Source organism: Microtus oregoni, unplaced genomic scaffold, assembly GCF_018167655.1.
Source record: "Microtus oregoni isolate MIOR12 unplaced genomic scaffold, Mior012 000091F_ref0000469, whole genome shotgun sequence".
NCBI lineage: Eukaryota > Metazoa > Chordata > Mammalia > Rodentia > Cricetidae > Microtus > Microtus oregoni.
In genome coordinates this window covers 891,940-918,864 of record NW_024544600.1, presented here as the reverse complement: position 1 = coordinate 918,864, position 26,925 = coordinate 891,940, and the positions used below count along the sequence as shown (strand labels likewise).

General features: G+C 54.6%; 1 protein-coding gene across 2 annotated transcripts; it reads right to left on the bottom strand.

The window, feature by feature from the left end:
- Positions 1-94: 94 nt before the first annotated feature.
- LOC121442379 (receptor tyrosine-protein kinase erbB-2) lies at positions 95-25,901 on the bottom strand. 2 transcript variants are annotated; one of them, XM_041643896.1, is made up of 27 exons: positions 25,628-25,901; positions 19,037-19,188; positions 18,104-18,317; positions 16,938-17,072; positions 14,970-15,038; positions 14,684-14,799; positions 14,417-14,558; positions 12,582-12,701; positions 12,200-12,326; positions 10,477-10,550; positions 10,300-10,390; positions 9,917-10,116; positions 9,305-9,437; positions 9,132-9,222; positions 8,429-8,589; positions 5,605-5,652; positions 4,132-4,270; positions 3,930-4,052; positions 3,658-3,756; positions 3,256-3,441; positions 2,962-3,117; positions 2,782-2,857; positions 2,401-2,547; positions 1,926-2,023; positions 1,559-1,747; positions 1,072-1,324; positions 95-945 (listed from the first exon to the last, which is right to left on the bottom strand). In XM_041643896.1, the coding sequence occupies exons 1-27, from the start codon at positions 25,698-25,700 to the stop codon at positions 593-595; spliced, it is 3,765 nt and encodes a 1,254-aa protein (XP_041499830.1). In that variant the 5' UTR covers positions 25,701-25,901; the 3' UTR covers positions 95-592. The 2 variants fall into 2 exon arrangements, with proteins under 2 accessions (XP_041499830.1, XP_041499831.1); XM_041643897.1 differs by having other exon boundaries at positions 9,920-10,116.
- Between the last annotated feature and the right edge of the window lie 1,024 nt (positions 25,902-26,925).

The window sequence follows — 26,925 nt, the reverse complement described above, 5'->3', positions numbered from 1 at the left end:
GTAGGCTGGCGTTCTATTTTACAAATCTCACTGCAAATGGACAAAGAGGCACACCACTCCCTAACTTCCATAAAACAGCCACTCTCCCATGGTGTCCTTATTTCAGCTTTAAAAAACAAAAGTAAAAACAGAACAAAATACACTCTGTACAAGGATGGTCTGGATGCTAGCGCAATCCCTTGCCTTGTGGGATGCACGCACGACTCAGTCCTAGTGGGTTGTCCTGTTGCCAAGATATTCGCTTGGGGCCTCTTCCCTTCTAGGCTGAGTTTCCCTCAGTCCTCAGAACCAAGAGAGCCAGGCCAAGCGAGAAGCCATGACTGTAATATCCACTGGACCCTACGGACTGTCAGGGCAGAGTCTGGACTCATCTGAGGCTGTCCAGTGTGCCGTCTCTTCCAGCCACATGGCCCCTCTCGACCACTCGGGATGATTCAAGCAGCAAGAAGGGCTCCATAGGGTGGGTTCCTGACACAGCAGGCTGCCCTGGATGTTATGTGGCCAGAGGACCTCTCCCTGCTTTGCGGTGAGGGAAAGCACAAGCCAGGTTTCCCTCCTTTGAAGGCAGAACAGGGTCTCTGCAGACGTAACCTCAGACGGGCACATCCAGGCCCAAGTATTCAGGGTTCTCTGCCGTAGGGGTTCCTTCAAAGGTACTTGGTGGAGACCCCTTCTCTGATGGATTCTGGTCCCAGTAATAGAGGTTGTCAAAGGCTGGGCAGAAGGCAGAAGGGTGAGGTTGAGAGGCAGTGCTTCCTCTGGGTGCTAAGTACTCAGGGTTTTCCACAGCACCCCCAAAGGAAAAAACGTCTTTGACAACCCCATTCTTCCCAGGAGAGAGAGTCTTGGGTCTTTCTAGAGTAGCAGCAGCAGGCCGGACAGGAGGCAGAGGACCCTCTGGGGTCAAGGGGGGCTGAGGCCGAACCTCTGGCTGGTTCACATATTCTGTAGGAGAGAAGAGGAGCTGTTAGAGAAAAGAAGATGTCCCTGCCCCAGCGCTGCCCCTCAGTGGGTGTGGCCTGAGGGTTCCCAACTCCCCTCTTCCCAATCTCTCAGGCCTGGATTCCATACCGGGCTGGGGGCTGCAGGCCAGGGGAGCAACGTAGCCATCATTCTCAACAGGTAGGGGTAATGTGGGATCCTCGCTGTACCGCTGTAGAGGGCTGAGGTCATGTGGAGAGATGCTCGGTAGCCCTTTGGTTGCCCCCATTCCCAGGTCACCATCAAACACATCAGAGCCAGCCCCTTCCGAGGGAGCCAGTGGAGACCTGGGGGGCTCTTCTTCTGAGGGCTCCAGGCCCAGTGTCAGCTCACCACCTCCACTCTGGGGTAAGAGAGGGTCATGAGAGAAGTTACTCAAAGGTCTGGGAGGGGGACCTTGGCGGGGAATGATAGGTTCCCGGGAGAAAAACACAGATCACCTTGGAGTCATTATGAAGGGAATGGAGCCCCAAGAGTTGGAAAGCAGTACTGATCATGGAATATTAAGGGAAGGTAAATGTCGGGAAGCACCAAGGGAAGGGACCCCGGTAGCCTCTGCTCTAAGATGGGCACTGACCCTGGTAGACGAGCTGCGGTGCCTACGGTGGGCTGTGCTCCCGGTGCCTGGAGCAGGGTCTGGGCAGAAGAATCCCTGCTGGGGGACCAGATACTCTTCGGCATCTACCAGGTCCCCCATGTCATCATCCTCGAGCAGTGAACGGTAGAAGGTACTGTCCAAGGGGCTGGATGGACCCAAGTCCTCGTTCTAGGGAAAGAGACACCAAGTGACAGCCCAGCGTTAAGCTCCCCAGAAAGGTTCACCAAGCTTGGACTAGAGGTGGGGGCTGGGCTTGGGGAAGTGGTATCCAAGTCCCTTCCCTCTCAGGTCTCTGCAGGAAGGAGGATGCTGTTAGGGCAGGGATGATTGTGGGAAGGCTCAGTACCTGGATGACCACAAAGCGCTGGGGGTCCCTCGCCATGCGGGAGAATTCTGACACCAATTCCCGGAATCTCGGGCGACATTCAGAATCTATCATCCAACCTAGCGCAGGAGAGAGCTCAGCATCCTTATCCCAGGACCAGCTGCCTGGCCCCTTCCTGCTCCCTCTGAGTCTGGCCTAGACGACCCTGGCTAAACCCAAAGTCCTCACATGGCAGAGAAGCACAAGTGGACTCTGGATCTTGAGCCAGAGTTCTGGAGCGTTTCTCCTAGGTGCCCCCTTTAAACTGGCATCTTTCCCCTCAACAGCTGTCCTCTCGAGCAGCTAGGACTTCCATTGTGAGTGGGACAAAGCACCTTTGGAGGCTTCCTTCAGGGATACCTCTCCATTCATATCTCACTCTTCCTCCCCCAGAACCCACACACAGGTCAGACCAGCCCTCCTCTACACTTGAGGCTCAGCCCCGCCCACCACGCACATTTGACCATAATCATGTAGACATCGATAGTGCAGATTGGAGGCTGAGGCAAGCGCTCTCCCTTCTCCAGCAAGTCAGGGATCTCCCGGGCTGGGATCCCATCGTAAGGTTTGGCCCCAAACGTCATCAGCTCCCACACCGTCACACCTAGGACAGACAGGCATCAGGAGAGGGGGGACAGGAAGCTTAGGTGTACAATGAGAGAGGCTAGCCAAAAGGGAGGATCAACCAGTCTCCTCATACCCCAGGTGGGCACAGGCCATCGCAGGGTGGGCATCAGCAGCCCTCCCCCTCTCCTCCATACCCACCCTCATTCTCGTACCCGTATCCCACCCTGCCAAGGCTACTCATCCAACCCTCCCTATCACCACCGCCACACACCATAGCTCCACACATCGCTCTGATGGGTGAACCGCCGTCTAAGAATGGATTCCAAAGCCATCCACTTGATGGGTACCTGGGAACGCAGAGCAAAAAGTCCTGAATGGGTGTGGTAGGGACATGACCCTTCTCAAAGTTCTCCCGACAGCCAGATACCACCCCACCCCTCCCTTCTCCAACCTTGCCCCCATCTGCATGGTACTCTGTCTCATCAATGTCCAGCAGCCGTGCCAACCCAAAGTCTGTAATCTTGACATGGTTGGGACTCTTGACCAGCACGTTCCGGGCAGCCAGGTCCCTGTGCACAAGCCGTACATCCTCCAGGTAGCTCATCCCCTGAAAAATGGGCACCAGTGTAGAACCGGAGTCTGGATCTCACCTTACTGACACCTCCCACCCCATCCTGGCCCCAGATGAAGACAGGGATTTGCACCCAAAGGACCTGCAGGGTCAGAAAGCCCCTTAAGCACATACCTTGGCAATCTGAACACACCAGTTGAGCAGGTCCTGGGAGCCCAGGCGACCTCGGTGTTCTCGGACATGGTCCAGAAGGCAGCCATAGGGCATAAGTTGTGTCACCAGCTGCACTGTGGATGTCAGGCAGATGCCCAGGAGGCGTGACACATACGGAGAACCCACACCAGCCATCACGTACGCTTCCTGCAGGGAAGGGTCCACTGAGATACAGGAACTCACCTACTCCCACCCACCATACTCCCCTCCTAGACCCTCCCATCCCTGCATGGTCTGCAGACCGGGAAGATCAAGAGGCAAGGTTTAGGGGTTCCATCTCAAACCCTAATGAAGAGAAAGCAGCCCAGGTCTGCAGCGAGGGGGCTTCTCACAAGTCCCAAGGGAGAAGGTGAAGGGGCTCACATCCAGGATTTCTTTGTTAGCTTTCGGGGATGTGTTCTCCCTCAACACCTTGATGGCCACGGGGATTTTCACATTCTCCCCATCTGGGATCCAGATGCCCTGAACAGAAAGGACTTGAGTCAGGTCTGTGGTTCAGATCCAGCGGGTCCCCAAGAAGCCACTGAGGAGTAGCCTCTCTTCCCCCCAGCTCGGCCCATTTCTTTCTCTTGTCTATGCCCCTCCAGGCACAGCCCCTCCATATCCACCCATGCCAGAACCCAGCCCCTCCTGACCTTGTAGACGGTGCCGAAAGCTCCGGATCCAAGCACCTTCACCTTCCTTAGCTCAGTCTCTTTGAGGATCCGCATCTGAGCCTGGTTGGGCATGGCTCCGCTGGGCGTCAGTGGCTCCACTAGCTGGATTGAGAGGGTGGCAGGGTGAGAGCCAAGCAAGCGCAGGTGGGGGAGGGGCTAGGAGGCCCTCCCCCCACCTCACCTCAGTTTCCTGCAGCAGCCTTCGCATTGTATACTTCCGGATCTTCTGCCGCCTCCTCTTGATTAGGATCCCAACAACCACCCCTATGACCAGGAACAACAGGATGCCGACCACAGTTGCGATGATTGATGTCGCCGGGCTGAAAGCAGAGACCAAAATCGGAGATTAGAGCTAGTCTAGGGAGAAAATTTGAAGAGACCCCATGAAGGGACGGGAATGTGCTTTGGCTCAAAAACATCATGGGAAGTTGGACACGGTGGCACACGCTCTTAATCCCAGAACTCAGGAGGTAGAGGCAGGTGGATCTCTGTGAGTTCGAGGTCAGCCTGGTCTACAGAGCGAGTTCCATGACAGTCAAGGCTATATAGAGAAACCCTGTCTTGAAAAACAACCAAAAACACAAAAAACAAAAAAAAACAAAAAACAAAAAAAAAACACTTCATGGGAGATAATTCAACAGAGACCTTGCTAATCTGCACTATGCCTACCCCAGGAATCCTGCCACACTTGGAAATGGGATCCAGGAATGTGTACCCCAAGACTCTAAGGTACTAGCCAAAGCTTTCTCCAAGGAGTCATGGTTTCCCATGCTTTGTGGCTGTTACACCGAGGACACCCATTACCAGGACCCCAATTTCTTTTTGATATAATCTTTTTATGACTCAGCTCATCCTGGGGCACACAGGGCCCCTTGATATTCATCAGACCATTTATGTGTTGATTCTCTTATTCTTTTGACTGTATGTCCCAGGCTTACATGCGTGTGCCTCCATCTTCCAAACGCTGGAGTCATAGGCGTGTGCCACCTGCCACCATGCCCAGCCATCCTTGATCCCTTTTACCCCATCTTGCTCTGTACAAGGCCTGCCATATATATAGCAAACATTTCATGAATGTTTGCTTCGTGAGCAAACAGCTCTTTAGAGCAATCCCCAGCTTGCTTTTCTCCTTTCCAAAGCTCGCCTCTGGCAATCCGTGGCACAGTGGTCAAGAACTCTACTCTTCAGATCTGGCCCTCATTGCCTCAACTTTCACCCTTCTGCACTCTGGGGCTCACTGCACACACCCTAGAGATCTCTTCACTACTCTAGACTTGCCTGATCCTCCACCTAAGAGCAAAGGAAGCACAGCGCCCCCTCCTGGAAACCTCCGGCCACCCAGCTCGAACACTGAGGCTCTGCATGGTGCCACAGTTTATCTCCAGTTCTAGGTCCTTGAACTTGGCCAGTGTCCCTAAAGAAGCATCATCACCAGGGAGGCTCTTGGGACACCAACCACATTCCTAGCATCCCTTACCCCACAGCATCCTGAGCAGGTCCTCATCCACTTGTTGAAACACAAGTCAACAGAAAAAGACTGGGCTAAGGAGGGAGGCACGTGTGGCATGTTGGGAAATCCCTCTCTGTATTGCGGACCACCCGGGGTCAATGAAGGAGTCAGGGGCAATGGGGTACCTCTGGGGCTCAGGCCCACCTGGCTCTCTGCTCTGCTGGGCAGCCTCGTTCATCCAGGTCCACACAGCTATAGAAGAGAAAGGCCATCATCAACCCTGGGAACAACCTCCTGGCGCAGGTGTGGCGGATTATTATCCCATTATGTCAGGCAGAAACTGGGCTGCAGGTCATCAATTTGCTCTGTGCCAGCCCACAGGAAGATTCCTTCTTTAGTCTGGAAGCCCACCTCCCCTGTATTCCTGTAACTTCCTGTGCTGGGCAGGAAGGGGGGCACAGCAAGGCTGAAAAATCAGCTATTCCCTCCATGAGAGAGGTCCAGGGCATACGGCACACGAGAGGAGAGTTAAACACCGTGGGGCTGGGCTGCAGCTTAGTGGGAGAGGGTCTACAAGGCCCTCTCTACCAACCAAGCAATAAAATAGCAACAGTTCTGCCTTAACAGCACTAACATGCCAACACCAGGTCACAAGAAGGCATGCACACTGATGCCCCTTTGTATGTGGAGCTGAACGGCAATGAACTGTTTGTAAAAAAGCAAGCAAGAGCAATATCCCTCAAACGGGGCTGCTGCTGAGGGACATGCTACCAACTGAGAAGTCTGTAGAGGGGAGACTGAGGTGTGCTTACAAAAAAGGACACAGGAAGCGGATGAGCAGAGCTCAGACTATGTGGAGAGGAGTTGTATTACGTTAAGAAACGAGGGCAAGGGACTGCAGAGATGGTTCAGCACTTAAGAGAACTGGTTGTTTTTCCAGAGGACCCAGGTTCAGTTCCCACATGACACTCACATGGCCAAACACAACTGTCTGTAACTGCAGTTCTGGGGGATCCAATGCCCTCCACAGACAAAATACCAATGTGTACGAAATAAAAATAAATAAAATGAGGGCAGGCCAGGTGGTGGTGGCACACCTTTAATCAAAGAGTTTGAGAGGCAGAGGCAGGTGGATCTCTGAGTTGGAGGCTAGCCTGCTCTACAGAATTCTAGGACAGCCAGGGCTACACAAACCCTGGCTCAAAACAAACAAACAAACCTGAGAGAGAGAGAGAGAGAGAGAGAGAGAGAGAGAGAGAGAGAGAAGAAGAAGAAGGAGGAGGAGGAGGAGGAGGAGGAGGAGGAGGAGGAGGAGGAGGAGAGGAGGGCAGGAGAGATGACAGGAGGTACAAGCACTGACTGCTCTTCCCAGGTTTGATTCCCAGCACCCATACAATGGCTCCCAACACTCTGTAAGTCTACTTCCAAGGGATCTCACTGCCTTTTCTGGCATCTGCACATGGTGCACATAGCTACATGCAGACAACAATCTATACTAGCCACTTTTATTTCAGCTTGCCATAGGCTATAGTCACTCGAGACGAGGGAACATCCACTGAGAACGTGCTCCCTCAAGACCGGCCTGTGTGCAAACCTGTGCTGCATTTTCTTGATTGATGACTGATGTGGGTGGGTACAGCTCACTATGGGCAGTGTCACTCCTGGGCTGGTGGTCCAGCGTGCTGTAAGTCTGAGCAAGTCAGGAGGAGCAATCCAGGAAGCAGAGTTCCTTCACATCCTCTGTGTCGATTCCTGCCTCCAGATTCCTGTCTAGAGCTCCTGCCCTGACTTCCATGGATGACAGTGGACTGTGATGTGGAAGTGGAAGCTAAATAAACCTTTTCTCCCCGAGTTACTTTTGATCACGGTGTGATCACAGCAATAGACACCCTAACTAAAACACCCATACACCTGAAATAAGACAATGCAGCTTAAAGAAAAAGGAAGAGAGAGAAAAAAGGAAGGAAGGATGGAAGGAAGGACGGAAGGAAGGACGGAAGGAAGGAAGGAAGGAAGGAAGGACGGAAGGAAGGACAGAAGGAAGGAGGGAAGGGAGAAGGAAGGAAGGAACAAAGAGAGAAAGAAAGAAAGAAAGAAAGGAAAGAAAGAAAGAAAGAAAGAAAGAAAGAAAGAAGGAAGTGGTCATATGTCAGTAGTTGGTAAGATGGCTCAGCAGGTAAGGGCATTTACAGCCAAGCCTGAAGATTACATCATTCGATCCCTGGGATCCACACGAGAGGAGAGAATCAACTCCCAGGGGTTGCCCTCTGACTTCCACCTGCCTGCCTTGCACATGAATGCCTGCCCAGCATGCATACACATACACAAATAAATGTAATTACAGTAACACACTAAAAATCTTAAGTTACCAGGCGAGATAGAAAAGAATGCTGCTGGCAATTCAACTGTGAATAATTTGGACAGTTTCCCCTGGTGATTTAACGGAAATCATCAGGCTTTTGAGCAAGTGCCTCTGCCCACCGAACCATTGTGCCAACCCCTAACGAGTTATTTTTAGTTTTCTATATCTGTAAGTGTCTAAGTATATGTGTGTACCTGCAGGGGCCAGAAAAAAATCCTTGGAGTTCTGGAGGCTAGAGTTAATAGAAACCATGAGTCTTCCGAGGGACCAAACACCAATCCTCTGAAAGCGCAGACAGTGCCCTTAACCACACAACCACCTCTCCAGCCCCTTATGTGTTATTTAGTGATTAGAAAAGAAATACAAAAATGACATCTCAGCCGGGTGGTGGCGGCGCACACTTTTAATCCCAGCACTTGGGAGGCAGAGGACAGTGGATCCCTGAGTTCAAGGCCACTCTCGTCTACAGAGAGAGTTCCAGGACAGCCAAAGCTGTTATACAGAGAAACCCGTCTCAAAAATTACAAAAAAAAAAAAAAAAAAAAATCTAAAAAAATTTCCATCTCAATATGAATGAAGGGTTTATCCTCCTTTCAGAACAAGAGCTCCAGGGGGTTCCTATCATGAAAGCCCTCCTTTCTACAGAAAACAACTCCCTCTACTCACGAGTGGGTGCAGTTGATGGGGCACGGCTGGCATATGCCCTCCTCATCCGGGTACTTCCAGATGGGCATGTAGGAGAGGTCTGGTTTCACGCCACTGGGGCAGCGCGCCACACAGAAGGGTGAGTCCTTGTAGTGGGCGCAGGCCTTACACTCATCAGCCTCCTGGATAGAGAGGAAGAGTTGAGTGGGGGGAGGGGGAGGACCACCATCCCTACACAGAAGGACCAAGCCCCGCGTCCCTGACTAACTAGCCACACTGCCTCCTCGTCACTGAGGTAAACATCCCTGTTCGTTACAAGGAAATGGAGGCACCCAGAGCGGGACGTGCCTTCTCCAAGGTGTGACAAGTGACAGCTATTATGTACAAAGTTTTCTCCGTGCTTGGGCGCTGTGCCAAATCCCTATTTCATTTCATTCTACCACACCCCAACTGGGCAAGAACTATTACAACATCCTCCCTATAGAAGTGAAAACCGAGGTGGGAAACAGGACCTGGATTTGGTCCTCAGCACAGCCACATCCAAGGACACAGGCCTTCTTGGGAACTGAAGCCTCACCAGCATGAAGGAGAGTAGCTGAGGGTCCACAGCCCAATGTGGGCAGCCTCTCCCCTCCCCACCCTCTGCTGTCCAGGTCTAGGCTGAGCCTTCTCTGGGAATATTTTACCCTGGAGCAACCTGCCAGTCCCTCCCCCAGCACCTTACCGATCCAGTGCAGGTCTCTGTGTTGTTTTGGGGCTGACACTCGGAGTGACATGGCAGACAATGCTTGCCACTCACGTACTCCCTAGGGAGCCTGCAAGAGAGGTGGGTGTAGTAAGGGGTCTGGGAGGAGCCCTGTGTTCCCCTCAAGCCACCCACTCCTCTGCCGCTCATACCCCTTCTGAACTCGGCACTCCTCCACACACTCCTGGCCCCGAAGGAACTGGCTGCAGTTGACACACTGGGTGGGCCCTGGTCCCCAGCAGTGCCCATTGGCACACAGTGGGTGGCAGGCTAAGCCCTCGAGACCTGTAGTGAGGAGAGAAGCAGCAGAGGTGTTCAGAGAGGCTCGGGTCTAAGCCAACAGGCTGTATTGTAAGCATGGCTCTGGGCTGAAGGGATAGAGATCGATGCTGGGACACAGGGAAAGGAAGAATCCTGTGGTTCAAGAAAGAGGGAAGGGAAGGGTGTTTGGGCAGCACGGAAGGACACAGCTGGAAACCATTACACAAGGCCAAGCCATCACAGGCAAGAGAAGAACAAGGCTCTAGCAGGCATAATGGCTCACGCCTTTAATCCCAGCACTCAGAAGGTAGAGGCAGGCGGATCTCTGTGAGCCTGAGGCCAGCCTGGCCAACAGAGTGAGTTCCAGGACAGCCAGGGCTACATAGTGAGATCTTATCTCAAAACAAAAACAAAAAAGGACTCTAAAAACAGGAGGCTTGCACAGGCCAGAGGCTACTGATACTCCTGTGCACTGGCCCACAGTGCTGAGCTTCCTGTCTTACCACATTCTTCCTCTGGCCGGTTCCCAGTGTGGAGCAGGGCCTGGTGGGGGTTTCGGAAGAGCTGGTCCCAAGGTACAGTGTGTACGAAGCAGAGCCGGGTGTTGCGGTGAATGAGCGCCAGTCCGCTGCCCAGCTCCCGCAGTGAGCGCAGCCCCAGCCAGCGGATTCCCAGGCCTTGCAGCGCCAATGAGTAGGCACCACTGTGGAAAGGAGGCTTCCAATTGCAAGAAGGTACCTACGCTAGGCTCATTTTCTGCCACCAAAAGGGCCACTGTCACCCTCCTCCTGCCTCAGAACGCTCTGCAGACTCATGTCAAAGCTCTGGTGGTGTCACTGGGGAGCAGGGTACTCATGCCTCCTCAGCCCCCTCTGCTCACACTTACTCATGGAGAATTCGTCCCCGGATGACTCGAAGGTTCTGGAAGACACTGAGGTCATGGAGGCTGTCTGGCCATGCTGAAATGTATAGGTAACCTGCAGGCAGAGTAGGGGGCTGGGTTACGCAGAAAGGTCCAGAACTCCTGGCCCCCCCTGGAGCAGGACACAGAAAGACAGCCCACCTGTGATCTCCTCCAGGGTTTCAAACACTTGGAGTTGCTCAGGTTTCAGGGGGGCAATGCCGGAGGCAGGGTTCCTGGAAGGATCAGGAGGATGGAGGTCAGGAGCCCTAGTTGGCCTGAGACACCACTCCCCACCCTCACCGACACCTTCACTTAAAGCCCAATCAAGTGTGGCTGTTCCCATCCTGAGACTCAAAGCCTAGGGTCCAAATCTGGCAGTGCAACATCTGTGCCCCTTGAACTAGAAAGTCTCCCTTCCAGAAGTATGGCCAACAGAGATGCCAGCCTCAGCTGCTAGAGGCATCAACAAGCTGAGCGGTTTGTATGAGAGACATCTGAAAATGGCCCAAGCAGCCATGAGTGAGCGGGGTTCATAAAACCCTGATCTCTGCAGGCTCTGAAACACAGACAGAGCGCGCTCAGGGTCCGTCGAGCCCTGTTCTAAGAGCGTCCCAAACATTAACTCTTTCAGACTTTAGAACCACCTCGCGGGTAGAGCTGTGACGGTCCTCATCCTACACACGAGGGCTGAGACATAGAAAGGAGAAGGCAATGAAGCTAAAGAGTAGGCCTCTGCCATACAAGTGTGAGGACCTGAGTTCAATACCCAGAGCCCACATAAAAAAGGCCTTGTGTGACGGCGAGCTTGCAACCCAACCCCAACATGGAAGTGGTAAAGACAATTCCTGGGATGCCCTGGCCAGTCAGCCTAGCCTGTTCTGGTGAGCTCCAGGCCAGTGAGGGGCCCTATTTTGAAAACCAAGGTAGATGGCTCCTAAGGAGTCACACCTGCGGCTGCCCTTCAGCCACACAGACGCACAGAGAAAAAGACAGATACACACTGATATACAGATACAGACACACACACGGGGCGGGGGGGGGTAAGTTTCAAACCCAAGTCTGGACTTTGCTGCCTGTCTCTGCTGCCTCCTGTTCTATAACTATTATAAGAATGAGGCAGTCTGGGCGCTGAAGAGATGGCTCAGCGTTTAAAAGCACTAGCCGCTCTTCCAGAAGACCTGAGTTCAATTCCCAGCACCCACATGGCAGCTCACAACTGTCTGTAACTCCAGTTCCAGAGCTTCTGACCCCTCACACAGACACACATGCAAGCAAAACAGCAATGCACATAAAAGTAGCTTAAAAATAAAAAAAAAAATTAGGCAGGCTCAACAAAACTGTCGTGAACAACTTCCCAAAGCAAGGGTACACGGCAGCTTCAATAAGCCAGCCTCGCCAGCCGACACTGTCTCTCTGTGTCCACCAATCTCCAGAAGTCCTACAGGAACACACTGAACTTTAACATTGTCTCCCTCTGGGATGGGAGCACTGGACTTCATCCGGATGGTTTGATCACCACGTATGACCATGTCTATGGATAACAAGTTGTTTATAAAAGTAACCTTCAGGGGCTGAAGAGATGGCTCAGAGGTTAAGAGCACTAGCTGCTCTTCCTGAGGTCCTGAGTTCAATTCCCAGCAACCACATGGTGGCTCAGTCATATGTAATGAGATCTGGTGCCTTCCTCTGGCATGCAGATGTACATGCAAGCAGAACACTGTATACATAATAAAACTTTTTTTAAAAAAGTAACCTTCAACGCCACGTCCCCGGCTCCCTGTGGTCCCCCACTTAGGGATTCCTCAAGATGCTGCTGCTACACCTGGGTCTTCAGGACCCCGCGTCTTCCCTGACGCCACCTCAGGCCACTGTGTACCCTTACCCATCAAAGCTCTCTGGCAAAAATGCCAGGCTCCCAAAGATCTTCTTGCAGCCCACGAACTCCTGGATATTGGCACTGGTGATGGCTCTTGCCCCTCGCAGGTGCTCCATGCCCAGACCATAGCACACTGAAGGAAAGGGTGGTGCGAAAGGGGCCATCTCAGCACCACATGGCATACTAGGGACCTGTCCGCTATCCCCTCCTGAAGTAACAAGTCTCTTCCCTACGCTGGCAAGAGACACTCAGGAGATGGATTTGGCGAGGGGCAGGGTAGGCAGGGCAGCGGGAGAAAAGCACTGGGCATCCCCCCCGGAGGGGGGGCGGTCTAAGCAACAGTGGGGTGGGCCAGGCTGGGATGGCAGTCAGGGGCTGCAGCTGGTACCTCGAGCACAGGGCTTGCTGCATTTTTCACACCGCTGTGTTCCATCCTCGGCCGTCACCTCTTGGTTATTCAGGGGACAGACCAGAGTGCAGGATCCCACTTCCGTAGAAAGGTAGTTGTCTGCACAGATTGGGAACGCAAATCCACGTCGCCCAGCCTCCCAGCCCACCATGAGCAAGGCCTCCGTGCCCAGGTCTAAGAGGAATACTACCAACCAATCCCTGAAGGCCCTCTCTGCACCTGACTTGGGACCACCATTTCCTCCCATTCCAAAAGTACTGTTATCTGCATTTTGCAAAAAGGGAAATCAAAGCCTGGAGTTATGCAAATCACCCCCATCTTTAGGCCACTAAGTAACAACAGAGCCAGGAAATCTTTTTTTTTTTTTAAGCTGTGGTTACATGTAACCCAAACTGGCTTCAAACTCACTATGTAGCTGAGGATGACCTCTGACCCCACCATCTCTACCTCCCAAGTGTTAGGATGACAGGTTTGGGCTACCATGTCCACCTAGGAACCAGGACTTGAACCCAACAACCTGGCTCCCCACCTTGTCCTCTCACCCTGTCCACAGGGAAATGCAGCCAGCACCGAAAGGCCCACTCTGCCTCCCACGAGAGGAAGGAAAGGGGGTACCCAGGACCAAGCACAGTCCCTAAGTATCCATCAGTGCAGGGTAACTATCACCAAAGCCCTACTCTATACAGACGGTAGAACAAGACATACATTTAAAGAGTATCTAGTACAGACTGAGCATTGCTCTAAAAGAGCCACAAATATTAACTCATTAGGACATTACATAATTATTAGGATGGGACTATTACTGCCCCTATTATACAGGCGAGGAAACTGAGGCACAGTAAGGGGAAAGTGGTTAAGACTATTAAATGATAGCGGACAGATTGCAAATCCTGCACTCTAGCTCCTAAGGCTGGGCTCTTTTGCTGCCACCTGCTATATAGCTGTTAAATAGAAGGAGGCAAAAACCCAGGAGTGGCGGTACACACTTGTAATCCTAGCACTTGGCAGGGGCAAGGCAGGAGTATCGGAAGTTTAATGTCATTGGCTATGTGGTGAACTCAAGGCAAGGCCAGCCTGAGATACACAGGATCCTGATTTTAAAAGAGGCAGGGTTAGGGCTGGAGAGATGGCTCAGAGATTAAGAGCATTGCCTGCTCTTCCAAAGGTCCTGAGTTCAATTCCCAGCAACCACATGGTGGCTCACAACCATCTGAAATGAGGTCTGATGCCCTCTTCTGGCTGCAGGCAGACACAGACAGAATATTGTATACATAATAAATAAATAAATATTTAAAAAAAAGAGGCAGGGTTAGGAGCCAGGCGTGGTGGCATGCACCTTTAATCCCAGCACTTGGGAGGCAGAGGCGGCGGGATGCACGCTATGAGTTCAAGGCCAGCCTGGTCTACACAGCAAGTTCTAGGACAGCCAGGACTACAAAGATAGATTCTGACTAGAACAAAACAAAACAAAAAGAGAAAAAGGGCTAGAGAGATGGCTCAGCAGCTCAGAGCACTGGCTGCTCTTACAAAGGACCCAGGTTCAGTTCTTAGCACCCACGTGGCAGCTCACAGCCACCAGGTCCAAAGGATTTGACTCCTTCCTCAGACTTCCATATGCACATGATGCACAGACACTCACGCACATCAAACAAAAATAAATATAATAATTTTTAAGGAAAACAATGAGGCGGCTGGACTGGAGAGTCATGACCAGCCCTCCAACGGGCACCTGACACTCACAACATGCTCCCATTTATACCAGCCATCTTCCCTAGCCAAGGCATTAAAATGATGTTCTTCTACCAAGCACTCACAGGGACAGGTGGTCACACAGCTGGCACCAAAGGTGTAGCGACCCTCAGGGTTGGGCATGGACTCGAAGGTGTCTGTGTTGTAGGTGACCAGGGCTGGGCAGTGCAGTTCACAGATGCCACTATGGTTGAAGTGGAGGCAAGCCTGGCAGAGACAGGCCGCTGGTGGTCACTGGGATGTTGCAGCCTGGTGCGCCAATGGCAGTAGGGCAGTGCCAGGAAAGATGCCCACCCCTTGCATCCTGGAGGATAGGCCCAAGGGGCACATACCAGGCAGTCAGAATGCTTGGGGCCCGTGCAGCCTGCAGCACACTGCTCATGGCAGCAGTCAGTGGGCAGCCGGCCCTTGCATCGGGCACAGCCACTGGTGCAGATGGTACCAGTCACTGTTGATGAGAAGACAGGATGGGTGCTGGGTGGGGCCTGGGCAGCAGACCCTCAACAGCATAGCATTGCCTTCTAGGAGAGAGCTTATCCCGAATAAGTCACCCCACCACTTCCAGCTGTCCACCTGCCCCAGCCCCACCTCCAGATGCCAAGTCTCCCTCAGACTCACAAATCTGACAGTCCTCAGGGCTCTCACCCCAGCAGTGATTGTCATTACAGGCTGGGGCGCAGGGTGGGCCTAAGGAAGGAATGGAAGGGACACAGTAAGGGAGGGAGGTAGTGAGGGGGAGGAGACAGTGAGGGGGAGGAGGCAGTGAGGGGGAGGAGGCAGTGAGGGGGAGGAGGCAGTGAGGGGGAGGAGGCAGTGAGGGGGAGGAGGCAGTGAGGGGAGGAGGCAGTGAGGGGGAGACAGTGAGGGGGAGGAGGCAGTGAGGGGGAGGAGGCAGTGAGGGGAAGAGGCAGTGAGGGGGAGGAGGCAGTGAGGGGGAGGAGGCAGTGAGGGAGAGGCAGTGAGGGGGAGGAGGCAGTGAGGGGGAGGAGGCAGTGAGGGGAGGAGGCAGTGAGGGGGAGACAGTGAGGGGGAGGAGGCAGTGAGGGGGAGGAGGCAGTGAGGGGGAGGAGGCAGCGAGGGGGAGGAGGCAGTGAGGGAGAGGCAGTGAGGGGGAGGAGGCAGTGAGGGGAGGAGGCAGTGAGGGGAGGAGGCAGTGAGGGGAGGAGGCAGTGAGGGGAGGAGGCAGTGAAGGGGAGGCAGTGAAGGGGAGGAGGCAATGAAGGGGAGGAGGCAGTGAGGGGGAGGAGGCAGTGAGGAGGAGGAGGCAGTGAGGGGAGGAGGCAGTGAGGGGAGGAGGCAGTGAGGGGGAGACAGTGAGGGGGAGGAGGCAGTGAGGGGGAGGAGGCAGTGAGGGGGAGGAGGCAGTGAGGGGAGGAGGCAGTGAGGGGGAGGAGGCAGCGAGGGGGAGGAGGCAGTGGGGGGAGGAGGCAGTGAGGGGAGGAGGCAGCGAGGGGGAAGAGGCAGCGAGGGGGAGGAGGCAGCGAGGGGGAGGAGGCAGTGAGGGGGAGGAGGCAGCGAGGGGGAGGAGGCAGTGAGGGAGAGGCAGTGAGGGAGAGGCAGTGAGGGGGAGGAGGCAGTGAGGGAGAGGCAATGAGGGAGAGGCAGTGAGGGGGAGGAGGCAGTGAGGGGGAGGCAGTGAGGGAGAGGCAGTGAGGGGGAGGAGGCAGTGAGGGAGAGGCAGTGAGGGGGAGGAGGCAGTGAGGGAGAGGCAGTGAGGGGGAGGAGGCAGTGAGGGGGAGGAGGCAGTGAGGGGGAGGAGGCAGTGAGGGGGAGGAGGCAGTGAGGGGGAGGAGGCAGTGAGGGGGAGGAGGCAGTGAGGGAGAGGCAGTGAGGGGGAGGAGGCAGTGAGGGGGAGGAGGCAGTGAGGGGGAGGAGGCAGTGACGGAGAGGCAGTGAGGGGGAGGAGGCAGTGAGGGGAAGGAGGCAGTGAGGGAGAGGCAGTGAGGGGGAGGAGGCAGTGAGGGAGAGGCAGTGAGGGGGAGGAGGCAGTGAGGGGGAGGAGGCAGTGAGGGGGAGGAGGCAGCGAGGGGGAGGAGGCAGTGAGGGAGAGGCAGTGAGGGGGAGGAGGCAGTGAGGGGGAGGAAGCAGTGAGGGGGAGGAGGCAGCGAGGGGGAGGAGGCAGTGAGGGAGAGGCAGTGAGGGGGAGGAGGCAGTGAGGGGAGGAGGCAGTGAGGGGAGGAGGCAGTGAGGGGAGGAGGCAGTGAGGGGAGGAGGCAGTGAAGGGGAGGCAGTGAAGGGGAGGAGGCAGTGAAGGGGAGGAGGCAGTGAGGGGGAGGAGGCAGTGAGGAGGAGGAGGCAGTGAGGGGGAGGAGGCAGTGAGGGGAGGAGGCAGTGAGGGGAGGAGGCAGTGAGGGGGAGGAGGCAGTGAGGGGGAGGCAGCAAGGAACAGATTGGTAGGAGGAATACGTCAGCATCAGGGGAGCCCAGGGGCAGATGCATAGTAATGGGGGTGGCAAAAGGGAAAGAGGTCTCAGCAGGTGGAGATGGCAATAAGGACAGGAAAGGGGCATGGGTAGGGTAGTGGCTGAGATGGGGCTGTAGGTTAGGGATCTGGGTCAGGCGGGCTATCACAGCAGCAGGGCTTACAGGTCCGGGAGCGGTTGGTGTCTATATCTACAGGAGCCAGCTGGTTATTCTTGCGGAAGACATCCTTCCACAAAACAGAGTCCTGGTAGCAGAGCTGAGGGTTCCCTCGAATCAAAACTCCTCCCTTCAGGATCTCTGTGGGGAAGGTGGGGAAGTGGTCAGCTCCCTCCCGGCCTCCCTGGGGCCTCCTGCCTTCCCCAGTGAGCAGCCACACACAGGAACAACCCAGGATGAGGAAGAAGGGATCGGGTTGGCAGAGTGGTATGTTCACGTGGATGGGGGTCCCCGGCTGCCTTTTGCCTCACCCTGTGCACACTGTGTGGGGGTAAACAGAGGCTCCGAGGCAGGGGGATAGCTCAGTGGCAGAGCAAGCACTCAGCATGCACCAGAACAACAACAAAAAGTCCCTAAAGTCTGAAACCCCACTTTACCACCGACTGGCTGTGTAACCTTGAACAAGTCATTGCTCCTCTGCATGCCTCGATTTCTCATCTGTAGAGTGAGAAGAACGCTGGAGAAGGCGGGTGGTGGCATGCCTGTGATCCCAGCACTAGGGAGCTGAGGCAGGAGGACTGCTTGGGGCTATATAGTGAGATCGTGTCTCAAAACAACAAGACCAGAAAAACAAAATAAACATAACAGAAACAAACACACTCGGTGGGTTAGTAGCAGGACTTGCAGGATTGCAGCAGACCTGAACAGGGAGTCAGCATGCAAAACACCTGGGGTCCTGGGTGGGACAGGGTCAGGTCAGGGCTGCCACGTGCAGTTCCACGGATGGACTGTCTGTCCACTGCACACTTTGACATGGCCAAGACGGGTAAAAAAAAAAAACAACAAAAAACAAACAAACAAAAAACCAACAGCCTGTTCTCTAAGAAATAAATCACAGATCTCCTGCAAGCTGCAACTTCCTGAAAAGGAGGGAATCAAACCTGGGGCCTTGCACATGCTAACCAAGCACTCTGCCACTGAGCCACCACACGGCCTTCTTTTTCTAATCCTTTTTCTAATCATCATAGGGGTGCAAAGAGAGGGAGGCTCGGCTGGCCTGCACACAGCTGGAGGTATCATATACAACCCCCACCCAGCCCCTCCTGAGCCAGAATGGCCCTAGTTAGCAAACAAGGCCCAAGAGAAGAAGCTTGTGACGGCGGCAAAGGCACCTGTGAGACTTCGAAGCTGCAGCTCCCGCAGCCCTTCTGGGGCTCTGCTTGGGGCGGTGGTGACACTGTCCAGAGGGTCTCGGTTGTCTAGCACAGCCAGAGCATACTTGTCCTCAAAGAGCTGGGTCCCTCTCACGATGCGCAGTCTCTGCAGTGGGACGTGCGTCACCTGGTTATGAGCGATGAGCATGTATCCCTGAACTTCCTGGATGTCCTGGCGGGAAAGGCAGAGGATGGGGAAGGTAAGCGTGTCTGGGCTTGAGAAGTGCCTGCACCTCACAAGGCCTGAGGGTATCCCAGGGTCTGGGCTATGTCCTGCAAGGCCCCCTGGCCATGGAGTCTTGCCCCCTCAGGCCCTAGGATGATGGAGTCCTAGGCTGCTCCCCACCTGGTCTCACCAGATCCGAGGCCTGAGGGACCAGGGCTGATAAGAGTACAGGAACACTCTGGCAGCTGGAGCCAGCGTCCCACTCTGCATATCTTTAGTTTCATCTTTGACAGGTAGGGCCCATGTAAGATGGCGTCTGTGATTTAACAGGCCATGTCTGTCCCTTGCAGTTGTCTCCAGGGCCTGTGGATACGATCTAAACTCCTCTCCCTCCTGCTATAACCTTCCCCCAGACATTTCTCTCGCATTCTTCACAAAGGTGGGCCCAGGATATCTGCTAGTCTAATACATAGATAGAGAAACTGAGGCCTGAGGCCTGGAGAGGTTAAAGGTCTAGTCCACATTCACAGAACTGGACCTGGAACTATTCCTACATGAACAGTGATGGGGAGAGCTGAAGCAGCCACTGCAGAGGGAGTCAACTGGGTTTACACAGGTATCAAAGGCATTCCTATTTGAGGAACCACAAGAGAGGACACAGAGGGAAAGGGTACGCCCTTCCTCACACACCTCGAATCAGGGGGCTCAGCAGGACCCGGTCTCACCTGCAGGAATGAGAGACTGGCATTGGCGGGCAAGTAGGTAAGCTCCAGGTTACCCTGGACCACCTGGCAGCCCTGGTAGAGGTGGCGGAGCATGTCCAGGTGGGTCTCCGGACTGGCAGGGAGCCGCAGCTTCATGTCCGTGCCGGTGCACACTGGTGGAGGGGAGGATGTGGGTCAGGACACAGCTCAGGACCTTCTCCAATCTAGTCGCCTCCTCCACACTCACTCCCTGGAGTCATGTCACCTCAGACAGGGAGAAAGCATGGCTGATGGCCTTTCCGGACGCCCATGCCCCCGTATCCACAAAGTCTACAGCAGAAGAATGCTCTCGTGTTTGGGAAGAAGTTGGCAAACGGGGGAAAGGCCCCCTTCTTAGCTGGGCCACCTTGTGCATTCAGTGGGGCCCCAATGTGTCAGCCCTTTAGGGCTTACCAACCATACAGGGTTTCAGCAGGCAAAGAAAGCCTCCCTTTGTCCCAGAACTGAGGGTGAAAAATCCCCGAAGAGAGGCGATGATGAATCAGACCCCTCTGGATACCCCCATCGGCCTCCCAGGCAAATAAACTCAGGGCACCCTCCTTCTGCCATTCCAACACACCCACATGTCAACTCCCTGCTCAGGACAACTGCCCCCACAGGACTACCCAAAACATGGGCCAGGAAGATTGGCTGGAGTCACTGCTGGGACATGAGGGGAGTCAGGGGCCTGGCCATCATTGCAGGGCTCCCTGGAACACACCCACATGGAGAAGAAACGCCTAGAACACCAGCTAGGGGCTGCAGCTGCCGATCCTGACCAGGGAGAGGCACAGTCTGCAGGTTTCTATACCGGCTCCCTCACCCTCCTGGGGCAAGACTCCAGAAGCAGCTGGCAGAAGCTATGCCACGAAACTCCTGCCACAAGGGCACTACGTCAGCTCTGTGTACCTGCCCGATGCCAACTATCAACTTGGGGTCCCAAGATGCACTGCCACCCCCTTGCCTGCCTGACCCTCAGGCTGGTTTACTAGAGACCAGATATTCCCACTAAAGTCCCCAAATAGGAGAAGCTGCCCCCCCAGCTAGGGGGCTCCAGGTAGCAGCTGGCACTGAGCCTACCAGCAGGGAAGAGATTAAAGTGCCCAGTTGAACTTGTTTTTCTGCTCGGGTGAGAAGATGAATCACCGGGAGCATCTTGCCCAGGAGGTTGGGGGGAAGGCGGGTGGAGGTGTTGCCTTCACATACACAGGCCCACAGGTGCCCGAGCTGCTGAGAATCCCTATGGGTTACCGCTCTGCCTTCCAGCGACTGTGTGCAGATTCAAGAGACAGTACAATGACCAGCTTTGGGATCAGACTTCAGGAGCCCTGCTGTACCAGCTACATGGAAACTAAAGCCAAATCCTAGTTATCCTCTCTCCTCCAGATCTGGGGAGGGCTTGGAGGCAAGTTCCTGGGCTCCCAGGCTGCCTTCAATGGCCTCAAACTGAAGGCCTTCTAGTAACATTGACAGAGGCAGACGAAGGGAGCAAGGAGGGTGGAGGGGAAGGAACAGAAATAGAAATCAAAGGCTCATCTCCTGGATAGAGGGGAGACAGCCAGGCCTGCCCACCCAAACCGCACCCACTAGCACCCTATCCTCTCTCTTCTCGCTCATCCCCCCCCCCAGAGTCTCCCAAAAGAAACAGGAGCAAGGGGTGGCAGCCGGGCCCAAAATAACGCCCTGCTGCCAGGACCTCCCCCAGCATCGCAGCTTCAGCTGCTTCCAGGCACAGCTGTCTCTAGGCCCAGATCCCAGGTCCAGCCTCGCTGGGGACAGGATGGCAGAGCTGGAGTAGGGGCCCAGCCCCTGAGGCAGTTTACCCCCTGCGGCCCTCTGCGGCCTCACCTCCTCGGGGAAGGGACACCAGCTGTGGCAGCCATGCAAAAGGAGAACAACAATAGTAGTCGCCATGGTAACCGAACTGAGTGCCTACTGTATACATCAGATACTGAGGCTTACAAAGAAAGAAACTGATCCTCCCAGGATCCTAAAACAGGCTCAGCAGTAAATCACTTGCAGAGCGTGTACAAGGCCCCAGTCCCAATGCCAGCACCGCAACGCCCAAAAAACAAACCAACCAACCAAACCAAAACAACAGCAAAACCAGCAACCAAGCAAGGCAGGTGAGATCTGAATCCAAGTCTGCTTCAGATCCCCTGTTCCCTCCATGAAACCTCAGCGCGCACACAAATAACAATGCCACACCCCCCACAAGCATAAAAACACACTAATTCTCCAATAAACACACAGGCTCAGGTAGGGCAGGGTGGCTGGGCCGGGCAGAAGGTCAGAAAGACTGGCAGCCACACCCCACTAGCCAGTTTGTTTATCTGATTTGTGGTCGGTTTGGGTAGGAGTCTTAAAGTGTTCGCAGACAGGTGGGAAAATTGGTACCCTGAGACCTCCTCCAGGGGAGCTGAGAGCTGCCAGCTGACCCCACACCCAAGCACCCCGCTGACAGCCAGCCAGGAAAGCCTCTGGATCCTTCCCAAGTCTCTGCCTCCCTCCCACTCCCCACTCCGTACCAGACTCACCCCATTGGCTCTGACCACAGTCCCCATAACCATCCTGGCCCATGAATTTCAGGGTGGGGCAAAAGGCTCTAATTCTACACAAGGGATGCTCTCTGCCTCCAAGACAGAAGCCCCATCTTCCCACTCTTGGAGACGAAAGTATTATAAAGCAAGACCATCCCAGAGCAAAGCCGGGGCTCACAGTGAGAGCTGGACAAGTATCTACTGAATGAATGAGAGTGTGTGTGTGTGTGTGTGTGTGTGTGAATGAATGAATGAGTGAGCGTGTGAATGACATCTAGTCAAGAGCCTCCAAACTGAAAAGAAGTAACCATTCCTCTGCTCAGAGCTGGCCATGGTCCTTCAGGTCCCTCCTGCTGAACACTGGTAATCAAGGTTTAGCCCCCAATGGGCTCCTCAGGTGGGCTCCTGTCTCCCAGCTGGTCCTCAACTCCATTGTGTTCTGTCTTCCTTCTTCATTTGCAATGTGGAGGACAGAGCCCAGGACCTCCTGCATGGGGGCGCCCCCAGCTGCTATCTCGCTCACACTATGAAAGCCAATACTTCCCTTGGTCTTCATAAACACTGCCAGGAAACTACCTACATCCCCAAAGCTCCCCAACCAGGCCAGAGGCCAGAGCTCTCTCAAATGATGCCAGGACTCGCTTGCCACACACACCTGCTCTATGACGCGGGTGGCAGAGCAAAGCCTGGACTCGGGTTCTTTTGTCCAGAACCCTAGCTCAGCTCCTCTTGGGCCACAGGGTGCATACGCTTAGTCCTCCAGGGCAGCAGCTAAATAAGACTTGGATCTCTAAAGCCAACAGTGACTGCGACATAGTTGGCCCCTCCGTGAATATTTACTGACCTCAACAAGTGGCAACAACTCTTCCTCCCTTCAGAGGGCCCTGAGAGTTAAGGGGGAGGAAGGGAGAAGCACTCTGTAAACACAAGCAAGCTCTGTAAACAGTCCGCAGCAACCCAAACACAGGTTTTAAGGATTCACCCACCACCACTGCAGACAATACAGGCCCCCTTCACATCCTCTGCCTGATTGGTGGCCTAGCAAATAACAGAACTGTCACTCCAAGAGACCAGGAGAGCTGTCCACCAGTTGGGGACAGGAAAGGGGTTCTCCTCCCTTGATCGTTCATTCGTCCACCTTCCCAGGGCCTTCCTCTGCCTTCCAGCCCAACCTCCATCAGCTCCTCATGTTTCCCCTTGATCTGCCTACATTCCCATGGGCCTGTGGATCCCAGTGGTCTGGACACCTTCCTGCCCTCCGTCCCTGACACTGCTGAGGGCCCAAGAGAAAGGCTAGCATGGGCTGGCCAGGAAGGGAGCTAACTCAGGCCCCCATCTCAGGGCACCTTTTCCAGCCTGGGTTAGCGGCTGGGAAAGCCACAGAGTAACAGATTAGCCCTTCTTCCCTGTGTGACTGCCTGGCAGCCCCAAGGTCCATTTCACCCATTCCTGGTGGATGACAAACCGCTGACCACCTCTTAAAAGCCCCTGATAAGCCTCTTCCTTTCTCTGAGGTTCGTTTTTTTTTCATCTGTCCACCCACTTCCCAGGACAGTGCAGAGAGGGGACAAAGCCATCTACGGAAAAGGACCTGCCATGTAGGAGCGAACACACAGAGGTTTTTACAAGGTGAGAGGCAGGCATAGGCCAGTAGCTGGAAATCAGGAGAACAGAGAATGCCCTTCCATTTCACTTTGAAATGCAAGACATTTTTTTTCTTTTTCTTGTTGGGGTTTGTTTTCTGTGATGTGTATGAGCGCTTTGCCTGCCCGCATGTGTACACTACACACATGCCTGGTACCTGTGGGGGTCAAAATTGGGCATCAGGTCTACAAAACTGGCGTGAGGAGGCTGTGAGCCACCATGGGTGCTGGGAACGGAGCCCATGTCCTCTGCAAGAAGAATCTACTTCGTCTCCTAGAGCAAAAGGAGGGAAGGGTTTGGAGAGAACCACACTAGAACTGAAATATGAAGGAGCCCTGCAAGGTTAAAGACGTGTGTTCACTGCACGCCACGAAGCCTAGAGCCCGAAGGATCCCAACAACATCTTGACCCTCGGGCTCTCCCCAGAACTCCTTTCCCTACATACCTGCCCTCCACCAGTTCTGAGATATAATCTGGAGCTAGAGGCAGCTGGATGGCGTTCTGCCTTTTTAACCATTCCTGGCAAGACAAACTGTCTTGTCCCTCTTCACCCAGCAGCCCCCCCCCCACCCCATCCGGAGAACTGACCCCTTAGGTTCCCGCTCTACAGTGCAAGGCCTCTCACTCCTGGCCAACTCCTCTCTCAGACTCAGGGGAAGGGCCTGGTCTCACTTTTCTCAACAGAAAGTCCAAGGTAAGGATGCCCTCCTGAGAAACTGAAAGGAACCCTCATCCTTGGTCCTCAGCCAGGCAAGGGGCATCTCCCACTGTTTACAGCAGATATAGCCTACTACCTTGAGGGAGGAGTTCCTGGAGAGGGCAGAGTTCATCTCGTGTTCCCAAGTCAGCAGAGAGGTTGCTGTTTGGCAACACAAAGCCAGACACACAAACATAGGACCATCATAAACACCTCAGACATACAGAGGTACCCCACAGAAAGCACAGCAGTGGGGACTCTGGGGGACACACAGATGACACCCCAGCAATCTCCAGGCTCTCAGGCCTCTGGAGAACATCCATTGCTCCCAGAACCTGCTTTCTGTGTCTTCCTACAGCCTACTGAATCAGGTAGCTTGGTGCTCCCACTGTTCTAGGTAGATTCATATTATGGTTTCAGATATGTGACTGACTGGGAGTCACACTGCCTGGGGTCCACCCCTTATTCGGTGATACTTCAGCTCTCCAGCCCCAGTTCTCACCCTGGCACAATGAGAAGCCTGCTAGTATTTCTACTGTGGAGTTGTTCTTAGGACTGAAGAAGGAATGCACGCAAACCACTCACCAAACCACCCACTCACCGGGCCTGGCAGAGCAGACACACAGGGAGTGTATATCAGCTTTTACGCTTATGGTAGAAATGGACATACGGGCTAGTATATACCCTGCTGGGTCACCCTCCCAGCCCCCAGCACGAAGACAGAGGCAAGAGAGCAACCCAGTTCTCGGTCTCTAGCTGACCTTACTTTTTTCCATGCCTTCCCCTCAAATGCCCAGGAACCCTTCCCACTTTACTAAATGAAAACCAGGGAACACACAACCACCCTTCAAGATCCGAGCTTTCCCAGAGTCCTAAAGCACACAGTTCTTCAAAAGGCTCTAAGGAAATTTGTTCAAAACAGAACTGTGGGGCGTGCAGCCCAGTGGTAGAGCTCTTACACGCGGAGACTGGGGGATGACAGTGCGGTAGGGGGTGTTCCATCCCCAGCACAGAAAAAAACGAAAAAAGAAAAAAAAAACACTTGTTCAAAACAAATGCCTCACCCCGCTCCCGTCCCTCTCAAACCCAGACACCATCGAGAAACAACTCAACTGGGGACCCGCCACTGGGTCCTCCCTGCTCAACTGGACAGGCTACTTTCCCCACCGCGCCCCCCTCCTCCACCGCGACCCCGCAGGAAGCTGGAGTAACTTACTAAACCCAAAGAGCCGGAGGGGGTGGGGAGGGGGAGGGGCAGGGCAGAGGGGACCCCCGAAGGCATCTTGCCCAGTCCGGTCCGGAGACGGAGGCTGCCAACTGGAAGAGCTTTGAGAAAGCGTGAGGGGGCTCGGAAGGGGGGAAACGCGCACGCACGCACAGCGCTCCGCACACCCTTCGGAGGAAAACTTTCAGACCAGTTTCAGAGAACTTTCTCCGAGAAGTTCTCGGAGCCTCTCTGAGCCCGGGAAGCTCCGGTGTGGTCAGCGGAGGCCGGTCCTGATCTCCAGTGTGGTCCTCCGAGTGACTGCCCCATCTCCAGCTGCTCTGATCCCCCTCCGGGCCGCGGCGCCGGCAGCCGGGATTGCCCCATCGCCCCGGACCGCCCGGCTGTAGGCGCTCACGGGGCCCCGAGGTCCCGGCCTCCCGTGGGCACAGCCGCAGCGGCCCGCGCCCTCCCCATGCCAGACCCACCTTGGGTGCCCGCGGCTCCGGGGGGCAGGAGGGCAAGGAGGAGCCCCCAGCGACACCAGGCCGCCAGCTCCATGGTGTTCACTGCGGCTCCAGCCCCATGGCTCAGGCTGGACCAGGCTGCGAGCGCGGGGCGCGGCGAGGGCAGGCACAGGCGAGGCGCCGGAAGGGGCCGCCGGGGAAGGGGCGCTCCTGGGCTCTGGGTTCCCAGCGGCGGGCAATCTCAGTTCCACAACTTCACGCCGCACTTCCTCGAGCAGCCCTCCTCCTCCTCCACCTCCTCCGCCGCCCGTGATTGGGAGCCGCGCGCTCCCGGCTCGCCCCCCCACCCCTCCAACTGCATTCCAGCAAGGCTGGGAGTGGCTGCTCTCAGCTTCACTTTCTCCCTCCCGGCGCAGGCCTGGGTGCGTCGCGCCCTGCGCCCCGACGCCTGGCTAGCTCGCTGCAGTTCTCACCCATTTCTTAAAAGCAAAACATCCCTTTACCCCTCTTTGCTGTCTCGGGTTTTATCATGAACGTTCCTGGGACGTTTGCATCTGACCCCATCACATTCTTAATATCAAATAGTGGGTCTGCCGCCACATCCTCGGGTAAAATTGACAGTCTGGGAAGAAGATGTGTTATGTCTAACTGGCGACTTCCAGGACGCTCTGGGATGTCAATTCCATCCTTTTAGGTATCTCCAGCCTGATCTTAGAGGGACCCACTGAACTAGGAGGAGGCAGCCACATCGAGGGACCTCTGTTCATCCTTGGAAGAACAGCTTCCCCTATGTCCTTCTTAACTTTTTATTTTTTAAGATTTATTTTTTATTTCAAGTTATGCATGTTTACGTCTGTTTGTGAGGTCTAGGGAGGAATCCTATAAGTGTAGCTGTCCACAGAGGTCAGAAGGGGGCGTGGGAATCCCCTGAAGCTGGAGTTACAGGCCGTGGTGTGCAGCCCACCTAGGCGCTGGGAACTAAACTTGGGTCCTCTCCAAGAGCTGCACACGCTCTTAACTGCTTAGCCATCTCTCCAGACCCCATCCCTGTTTCCTTATAAGTTCACCCAGGACGTAGTTCGTTCAGTGTCTCCTCTGTCCCTGTTCCTTTCACCTCCCAGTTTACCCCTGAAGTACTTAGCCACCACCCGCCTGGTGACAGTTGGGAAGGGGAAAGAAAGGCATGCCTTTTGTTATAAATTCCAAGAACACCCTGCAGGAGGCATGTTTACCCTAACAAATTACCCCCGTTGTTTATCTGAAATTCAAATTGAATTCACATACCTAACTTTTTATTTGCTAAATCTGGGGATGTTAGT

Excerpts from the sequence above, each read along its gene's own strand:
- LOC121442379 (XM_041643896.1), bottom strand. The coding sequence starts at position 25,700 with ATGGAGCTGGCGGCCTGGTGTCGCTGGGGGCTCCTCCTTGCCCTCCTG. Across the intron at positions 12,702-14,416 it reads CTGTGTGACCACCTGTCCCT|ACAACTACCTTTCTACGGAA; the intron begins GTGAGTGCTTGG and ends CAATCTGTGCAG. Across the intron at positions 2,024-2,400 it reads CTACATGATTATGGTCAAAT|GTTGGATGATAGATTCTGAA; the intron begins GTGCGTGGTGGG and ends CTCCTGCGCTAG.